Here is a 10,203-nt window from a genome sequence, read left to right as displayed (position 1 = left end):
GAAATTGGGTTTAATTCCCTCACCTTTGGGCCTTGATTTTACAAATTGAGCTTTAAATCATGTCATACTATGTATTTACAAGTGTTTTCCAGGAAATGGGCCCAAAGGAATCGAATTTGATACATTTGAAGTTGAATTTGAGCTTGAGATTCAAATCTGGGAATTCCAGATTTTGAACTCACGCTCGAGCGGGGTGACTGGCGCTCGAGCGTGAAATTCGTGCTCCCAACACTTTACACTGTTTTAAAGTCCGCTCGAGCGGGGCAATTTACGCTCGAGCGGGACCTTGTGTCTTACGCTCGAGCGGGTGTCGAGCACCCAATCAAGTGTGACTTTCACACATCCAGCACTTTTGACTGTTTTGCAGTACACTCGAGCAGGTAAGTATACGCTCGAGCTGAAACCTTTGTCTGCATGTCCACTCGAGCGGAGTAACCGACGCTCGAGCGGGACCCCTGTTTTCTGAAAATTCTGAAAATGCTTTTAAAGTGCATCTTTGCATCCTCATTTCATCCTAGGCATTCTTAGGCCTAGTTTAAGGCATCTTAATGAGGATATTGATGTAGAACCACACCGAGTCAAGATAGGGATTAAGTTACTATTTTTCCCAACTGTGTAGCTTAGTGTGTGTTCACTCTGTAACTGTGTAGGGTTGGCATTCGGAGACGCGCTCTAGCTTATCTGTAGTCCAGAACTCTGTGAGTAACAATGTTGTAAAGATATGTTCGAAAATGAATATTTTCTAAATGATCAATTGAACTGTTTTTTGAACTGTTTTCTGTTAACTGAATGAATGTTTGTCCTCTATTCTGAACTGTATTGTGGCATCCTTAGCAACTACTATTACTGCTACTGTTACTGCTACTGTTACAGAGATCTCTGTCGGTTCCCATGTTTGGAACCATTACTGATGGCCATCATTGACTGTTCGGTCTTTCAAGACCTACTGTTTACTGTACTGTTTTGCTACTGGATGTACCACATATGACTGTTATGACTGAATGACTGATACACTGAATCAATTGACTGTTTTCAATACTGAAAGGACATTCATTCTTAACCTCTTTACGCATTATGTTATTCATTGGGCTTTAGCTCACTGCTCATATACATATGTAAGTGTACAGGCACCGGACCGTTGCTAGAAGCGTCGGGGTAAACTCCAATTTTGTCAAGCCAACCTATGTGCCTCACTGCGAGGTTCCGAGTCTGTTCAAGCTAAGGCTATGGGGTGTTTTAGTTTCCCCCTTTCTGTTCTGTTTTTGTATAGACTGCATACACTGTTACTGTACTGTTTTAATAGAGATTAAGTCCCTGTCCTGAACAATTGTAAATGTTGTACATACTGTTTTGCACTGATTGTATATATGTATGAAAATTCTTTTTGCATACACACTGTCACAGCTCATTGGACATTGTTTATTTACTGATTTGGCTTCCGTCATGCCCCTGTACTCTGTATTACTATTTTACTGTTAAGCAGGCCTTCGGTAATCTCGGATTACTGGCCGGTTACGGTGCTAAACCCATAGGGGCGGGTTTGGGTCGTGACACAAGGGGTGAGCACAATTGCCCAGTAGGGATCTCATAGTTCTAAAACAATAACCATCTTATAGATAGAAATGATCATGCATACAGGGTGATACCATATAGTAAGATGATGTTCTATAATTTCAAAATATCATACGTAGAGTAACTTTTTTTCAAAATTTATTTGAACATTTAAGAAAAACCTTCAACCATAAAAATTATCCCTTATCATCAGAAAACCACAAATCCTTTTTGAAAACAAATATGTTTAAGAAACAACATCATTTTTAATTTATTAACCAATTCCAAAATATTCCTCATTTAATTTTCATTTTTAATTCCATTTTCTCTTTCTACTCATTACATTTATTAAAACTCTGTAACCTCAAGTTCATGTTCCCTTAATACGCAAAAACAACCCTTATACACTTTATTCCCACCTGTCAATCCTTTATTACTATAACTTCTTAACGTAGAAATCCAAGTCTCCTTTATATTCAATAACAATTCTCCTACACTCAACTCCTACTTGTCTAACAACTACATCACATCCACATTTGTATTATCAATTATAATTCAACATATCACATGGATAATAAACCCTTTTAATTCAATTTCTTCAAATATTTTCTACATGCATTCCCTTTCCATGCCAAATTACACATCAATTGTAATTTCATAAGTTCATCTCAATTCACACATATTATCATCGACTCAACATATTTCTCAACACATTCCACCTTTTGCCGACTTGATACGGTGGGACAGCGGGCACCCAATCTATAACACTTTCCACCTTTTGCCGACTATTATACGACGAGAAATGAACTCCCAAAAACCATTTTCTCAAAAGCCATTTTCTTCCAAAAACTACATTTTTCCAAAAACCATTTTTCAACTTTTTAAAAACATCCCCTACATTTGCCGGCTATTATACGGCAGAACGTGAGCATCCAAAACATTTTCGAAAACTATCATTTTTCTACTTTTGCTGGCTATTATACGGCAGGATTGTGTTGACACACAAAAACATTTTTTCCACATTTGTCCAGCGATAAGCCTAGACAAGGCAATTGGGCACCTTGAATTCAAACCACCCCTACAATAACCCAATACAATTCACATAACACACAACAAAATTCAACACAACCGTTTCAACACAAAACTCATATCATCTATACCATTAGTAACTTCTTTTCCCCCAAGTTTGGTTTCATATTATAACATAATTTAAAATATCAACATTAAAAGTTCAATCGCAACTTTTACCTAAATTTTTCAAACTCTTTAATATTTCAATTAAACTTGTATATGTATAATTTAACACCTCAATTTCATGATTTTACTATCAATTGAAGCAAAACCATTAACCATCTTCATGAGCCAAACTAGAGTTTTTAAGAGAAATTAAAGCTTTTCACAAAAACACATTTGTTCCAACCTTTTTATTATTTTTACACCCAAACTCATGACCCACGATCATAACCTAACAAGTAAACCCAACTCTCTTCAAACTCTAACCCCCAATCTCATGATTCATCACAATATGCATAAAAATATAAACTTTTGTATTTATATAAAGAAAATACCACAAATCTATCTATAAATAAGGGTTTTGAAAGAAAACTAGAAACCTCTACCTCTTGAAGCAAGGAGATGACAACCCAAAATTCACCGGCGATGAAACCATGAACTATTTGGATCAAAATAAATCCCTTGACGAGATCTACACTCTTTCTCAAAAGACCAAGGTGAAAAGATCACTCTAGATTAGTAGATTTAGAGATTTAAGTGAAAAAGTTTGAGTTTTAGAGAGAGAGAAGAGAACTCACGGTTTGAGAGAGGAAAGAGGAGAAAAGTGAAATGAAAATATGTTTGGAGCCTATTTATAGTAACAAGGTAATAATAGAATAATAGCCCTAAAGTCAAATGAAAAAAACAAATCAAAAACCCTTAAAAAGTAGGGCCTAAACCAGCCCAAAAAGCTGAAAATTACACGCCACGACTCTTCAGACAGAGGTGTCGACCTTTCAGGAAGAAAAGCAATCTATGCAACATGCAAGGTGTCGACACCTCCCAGACTAGTGTCGACACTAAATTTCAGCTAACAACTTCCAGATTCAGCAACATACAAGGGTCGACCCTTCCCAGACTGGTGCCGATCCTTGTGGATGGCAACAAGAGGCAGGTGTTGACACCACCAAGGCTAGTGTCGACCCTAAATTCTAGCAACACTTCCAGAAACTTCACCAATAGGTAAAGGTCAACGCTTAGGAAGGCTGGTGTCTATCCCATAATAGAATTTCTAAGTTCCCAAAGAACTTTTTGACAAGAACAAGCGCGAACAAACAAACCCGACATGTCTAAATCGAGTTATACTCCTCTAAACCAAGATACAACAACCCTAAAGACTCCTAAAATTAAAATAATGAAATTAAATACACCCTCCAATAGCTTTAAAGGACCCAAGTGTTACATTGGCCCAATCAAATTCTTTTTAATTCTTAAGCCCAATGGAGTAGATTTTCTTGCTGTTTTTCTTATTTTTGGTCATTTCTTCAAGTTTAAATTTGGCCCAATTTGTTGTGTCCCGAAAACAGAAGCATCAACGGACTGTAAACTCCGATTGCCTTCTCCGGTGACTGGGGTAGGAGACCACACACTGAAATTTGAATTTTGTGGATCAAATTTTTGCCCTTTTTCACAACGAATTTCACCATTGTGATCAAAATTCTAAAAGAACAAGATGGTGCTAATGTGGAGATGCAAATTGAACAGAAAATTATTTAATAAAATTACTTCCACCGATATAATTCGGCCTTACTTTCGACAAGGTTCAGAACAACAGCACCACCAACTGTTATTTTCTTTGGGTATTTTTCTGGGAATACAACACATTGGTGATGATTAAATAAACAAACTGAATTAACCAATGCCGAAGATTGACAATCAATAACTCTCTGAATTTTTGGTAGAATTCTTTCGGAAAATTTTTGTTCTTCCGGGCTGTAATTCATCATCTGCGTTTTTGTGTAAACAAAGCTCTGATACCACGGTAAGATAGACTTAACAATGGTAAAGGATCGCAGTTCCCATAAGGGTGTTTATCACGCCAGAATGTACAATTCGAAAGAGAAAAATAAAAAGAGAATTCAAGTGAAATGAACCCATGTTCTGTCCATATATTTATGGTATATATGGTGACTTTTGATCAATGGTTACAACCATTGAAATTGAATCATCAAACTCAATGGTCACCATGTTTCCAACCATTGTGACTCTTCATTCAAAATTTAAACTTCCAGTTGCTTCTTCCTGCAGGAAGGTATGAATCACTATATCAAACTTTGATTCGGTGTGAGAGGGTTCACCATATTATGGTGTGATCACCTCTCATACCTTCATATTTCAATGGCCTCATCGAGTGAATCATTCTTGCAGAATTCAGATTCAATGAGCTCTCTCAGTTTCGGTTCTTTCTCTAGTGTGAAAATTACTGGCGCAGTCAGGTTCTTTTTTGTTAGGTTGCTTCCAGCTGGCTTTCCCAGCTGCTCCACGGACTGTGTGAAATCCAAAATGTCATCAACAACTTGGAAGGATAGTCCGAGATTCTTACCATGATGATACATTTGCTCATTAATATCGCTATCGACCCCACTAAAAATGAAAGCTGCTTTGGTGCTAGTGGTGATTAAGGAGGCTGTTTTGTAGTAGCTCCTAATCAAAGGCTAACAATATAATATCGAATTGTTTGGGATTCTAAGAGACAGAAACTATTTTATCTACTAATAGTGGCCAAATTGGCATGTTAGTTTGATTCTATCTCTGTTCGTTCCGTTTGAAGACATTAGACCTAACAAAATTCCAAATAGAAACTTTCGAGGGGTATTAGCATATGAGAGAGAAGCATGAACACCAATTAAAGTTTTTAAGGACTTGTGGTGCAATACCTGACTGATGAGCTTGATGACTTCAAGATTTTCAAGATTGGCAAGGTACCGTGATGACTGGGCAAACATGAAGTCCCTAGCAAGAACTGCCACTCTTGTACCAAAAAGTTGGTGAACAGCTTCTTTTCCTGCAAATAGCCAGAAACGTGATATAGCTATGAAGAGAGCGGCTTTCTAGTTACTCATTTTAATGGTTGAGAGTTGAAACTTGAAACTTGAAAGAGACGTCCTTATATATGATGCCACTTAAATTTTTGCATAAAGTAAAGAGACCTCAAAAGTTTGCCAATTGTATGTGGAGTCAACCTTATACCTTTGAAAACAATAGAGCAAGATCTCATGGTTTGCTCGGTCTATAGCACATAAACCAGTGACACTACCTAACATCCCCCCGGGGGGCAAAAAAACAACTGAAAGAAAACTCAAAAAATTGGCTTAAGGGAAAATCCAGACATGGTGCACGCCATTTCAATTCAGGTTCATATCCTGAATGCAAACATTTATAAAGTTTGCAACAAGAAAGAGAAACGTGTCGGCACATAGTTCCACCAATCTATATTCCTTCCTCTGTTACTATTGTTTAACCAAAAATCTATGTCATGCATGCCACTCTAGCAAAACAAAACTCAATTGCATAAATCCTAATCCAGACTTCTAGATGGAACTAAAAACAATGAAACTTGTCAAATCTAATACTTGTTATGAAAAATTGCATATAATGTTAAGACAAACAGAGATGGCATAAATACTTAACGGTCTTGTCAAGTTTATATTGGTAAAATCTGGGCTAAAACCACCAAATATTTTGGGAAACAGTTGAAAGTTTCTGCTAGCAAGTTCCGTATCGTAGACTTATTCAACTTAAGAATTAGAAATCAGCAATATCATATGAAACAATGACAAAAACTGTGCTGGTGTTCAATACAGATACTAGGTTTCAACAATATAAACTGAAATGTGAAATGAATCATGACAATGATTTGGATGCCACACAGCAGCACAGAATTTTGAATAAACTGAGAGCAGCAGCATATAGCTAAAGGCTTACCTCTGCGCATGTCACTTTCATCTAATACGTCATCATGAATCAAGCTTGCAGTATGGATCATCTCAATAATCTCTGCCAAGCGCCTATGTTCTTTGGTAAGTTCCCTAGCAAGAAATAATAGTATTGAATAAAACATCTATTTTGCTTAATATCTCAGAAAGAGTATTTTAACAATTACAAATAACACTGCTCGCATCAAGCCTGCAATTTCTGCTGTTGCTCTTGACACTAGGAACACCAAAGCTGGCCTCATCCTCTTCCCACCAGCACTGAAAATCTGTTCAGCGGCAGACATCAAAACCGGGCTGTCTGCACCAACAATCTAGCAAAAAATTTTCATTCTAACGGAAGCATATAAAAAAGACAATGGGAAATTTAGACTCATATTTTAAAGGGTAAATTATGCTGATCACCCTTGAGGTTTATAAAAAAATACAATGAACTTCACAATATAAGTAACCTCTCTTTTACTAAAGCTAAAACAATCTGAACTAATGTGCAGACATGAGAATAAATAAAATAAAATATACATTTCAGAGTAAAAGAGATAATATCATCATTTTTCCATCAACACGACTAATGAATTATTAAAAGGGGCAAATGCTATGTGAATTAAAAACCTTAAGAGAGCCCAATATAATTATGTCAAATATTTTGTAGGGCTCAATGCCCCGCCCATTGATGAGGGAATTCAAATAATATTTAGTGATTTTTGTAAAGATTGTTTTTATAAATATTATATTTTTTAGTGTATTTATATTAGGTGTGTTTAAAAATTAAAAAATTGCTTAAAATATTAGAAAAATTTATTAAAAACAAAAAAAAACGAAAAAATAAAAATGTAAAATTTTTTTAAAAGTATTTTCTAAAAACTAAAATCAAACAAGTTGATTGTAATCTTTTCTTTGGTTGAAGTTTTCCTGATTGCTGTTGTTGTGTAGGTCCATTGTTACAACGCGTTTTAAAATTGTGCGCAAAGTGGGCAAATTTCTACAATATTAGGTCAGGAGCCTTCAGTTGCGCGCCCATCATTCCGTCTTGCATTAAGCATAGTTTATGTCACGACCCGCTCTCCGTATCCAAGGGTTAAGCATCGTAATGACCAGTAACTGAGGTTACTTACGGCCAATTCTTAAACAAATCAAATAACGCGAGCAGAAGTAATATTTAAACAAGGGTACCAAAATAATCATCGAAGCTTCTATTTTTGTTACAGAATTATTGACCAAAAATGTCGATATTTACATAGAAAAATATCATAAAAGTGCTGTGCGTGTCTATTCCGCAGCCCCGCATCTAAGACTTTCCAAAGGCTATTTCTGAATTGCATTGGTTCCTGAAAATTGATAAACAACTATAAGCACATGACAGACTGAGAAATATTATATCAAGAGTATAAGGGACACGAAATATTATATCAAGAAATGTTAGTTAAGGTAAAACATTTGAGATAGCTTAGTCGGAACAAATAATCTTTTAAGTAGCAAAATTGAGATTATTTTTATTTAAGTGGCAGAAACTGAAATACAGAATTATGTAAGTAAATGACCATAACCACGGTACTGAACAGAACAGAACAGAGGTCACAGAAGTGACAGTTAGAACAGAGGTACGGATTTAAGAGGTGGCTCGTACGGATTCTAGAGGTGGCTCCCACAATAGTGTGGCACTTAGCTCCACACAGCACTTTAATCCGCACAGAACAGAGGTCAATGGATCCATGACAAACAGAGAACCATAAAGTGGTCAAACAGAGGCCAATCGTGATTTAAGTCCTCCAAGGCATGGGACTCCCGTGATGGTACTTACAAAACATAATTGTATATAAGGTCATAACTAAATATTCTTTAAAAGTAAAAAAAAATATATCCATGAGTTTCCTTTTCACAAATAGAGTTCAGAAATTAAATCACGTAATTGAAATATTTGTATAGTTTATAATAACGTATAAAACATAACTTGTATAAAATACATATGGTAAGCCAAAATATACGTAAAATATATTTTGATAACTCAAGATATAATATAACTCATTTTAATTTTAATACCTCGCTCTTTCTTTCTACCACTAAAGACCCTTTCAATTTCTATTATTTTTTTCTCTATCTTCCTTCCCCTCTTTTCTTTCTTTCTTCTTTCCTTTTCTTTCCTCTCTTTCCATTCTTTTCCTTTTCTCTTCCTCTCCAGGTGACACGCCTCCCTTTTATAGGGAGGTAAGGCGCATACGTGGCTCAAATCAAGATTCGATTAATAATTATATAGGTCCGTTCTTATTTTTAATAGATATTTAAGATAATCAATCCTGCTGCATATCTTCAGTGGGGTCGCGCCCCCAGTGACGTGGTGCGCCCCCACTGGCTAAAAACTCAAAAAAATAAATAAATAAATAAATAATTTTTTTTTTTGCCAATCCCAGAGTGACACCTCACTGGGGGTCGACCCCCAGTGGGGGTAGGAAGCATTTTTCTTAAGATAATTATATTTTGACTTAATATTTTAATATAATTATATAAAAAATTTAATTTCTAATTAAATTACACTTTATCGTATATTAACAGAAAATTAATTATTTATTTTAGTACCACACTCATTATTATTATTATTTATATTATCTATCTTATTATTATTTATATGTTGACCCCTAAATTTTTAATAATTATATTATTTTACAAAATTACATATAATAATATATAATAAATTATATATTTTCCGAATTGATATTAAATAATATTAGTATAAATTCTACAGAATAATTAAAAATCTGGGTTGCTACAATTTAATACTTTAATTTATTTCTCTTAAGCATTCTTTTGGAATGTGGATTGATTTTTTGATTTTTTTATTATTTTAGCCTAGGACTAGCCTCGTTTGAGATAGGTTATTTGACTTTTTTTACTTTTATAAGAGAAAAAATGAAATAATAATGGCTTGAATGTGACATTTTGTTTTATTTAGCTAAAATAGCCAATTTTGTTTGGCTATTCCAGTTGGGACTAAAAAAAATTTGTCAAACAAATTTTTTAATCACAAGTTAAAAAAATCTAACTTCAAAAAGACAACTAAAAAAGTTTTTGTCAAACAACTTTGTACACATTGGAATTGCTTAGTGCTGCTTAAATAATTTATTTATAGCTTATTAGACGAATAAAAACTAAAATAAAGTTTAAAAAAATTAATTAATTATCTAAAAACTAAAGAAGTACTTGTATTTATTTTCTGACTATCAACTTTCAGCTTAATATCAACTTTACAATGAGGACTCATGCATTGCAATCGACGGTAATTTGAGTTGTATTATCTGAATTTGTTATAAGTTCAATTTTGACAATTTCTATTTATTTCTCACTCCAATATTAAAATTTTCATTCGATTTTTTTCACATCTTCAATTGTCTAAAAGGACATTTGAGCAGATGTCTTGGATGTCGTCCAAACATGAACAAAAAAGGCTGTCAAATTGCCTTAGGTGGACATTCGAGTGGACGTCTGGTCTAACGGTAACAATTTAAATTTGATGAAGGATCAAACCTTCCTTCATTTGATGAAATATTTACTTCTCCCTCTATTTAATATCACTTTGATAAAAACGTTGGAGCTTATTTTTTAAGACTTTTTTTTTTTTTAATCAAATTTGAATTTGATGATAGATTTGATTAAAGATTGAAGATGGTCTAAG

At 34.5% G+C, this 10,203-nt stretch overlaps 1 protein-coding gene across 1 annotated transcript; it reads right to left on the bottom strand.

Moving 5' to 3' along the window:
* Window positions 1-4,931: 4,931 nt before the first annotated feature.
* LOC145796258 (solanesyl diphosphate synthase 1, chloroplastic-like) lies at window positions 4,932-7,475 on the bottom strand. Its single transcript, XM_082881320.1, has 5 exons — window positions 7,413-7,475; window positions 6,723-6,850; window positions 6,529-6,632; window positions 5,424-5,608; window positions 4,932-5,258 (listed from the first exon to the last, which is right to left on the bottom strand). Exons 1-5 carry the CDS (start codon window positions 7,473-7,475, stop codon window positions 4,932-4,934), a joined length of 807 nt encoding a protein of 268 aa, XP_082737446.1.
* Window positions 7,476-10,203: the final 2,728 nt, after the last annotated feature.

Source organism: Camellia sinensis, chromosome 7 (assembly GCF_055761805.1).
Source record: "Camellia sinensis isolate YWXY chromosome 7, ASM5576180v1, whole genome shotgun sequence".
NCBI lineage: Eukaryota > Viridiplantae > Streptophyta > Magnoliopsida > Ericales > Theaceae > Camellia > Camellia sinensis.
This window is presented reverse-complemented; position numbering and strand designations above follow the sequence as displayed.

Coding starts and splice junctions, on each gene's coding strand:
- LOC145796258 (XM_082881320.1), bottom strand. CDS start 7,475: ATGGACCTACACAACAACAGCAATCAGGAAAACTTCAACCAAAGAAAA. Junction 5,609..6,528: donor TGAAAGTGACATGCGCAGAG/GTAAGCCTTTAG, acceptor GGCTATTTGCAG/GAAAAGAAGCTGTTCACCAA. Junction 5,259..5,423: donor TTCATGCTTCTCTCTCATAT/GCTAATACCCCT, acceptor TTATATTGTTAG/CCTTTGATTAGGAGCTACTA.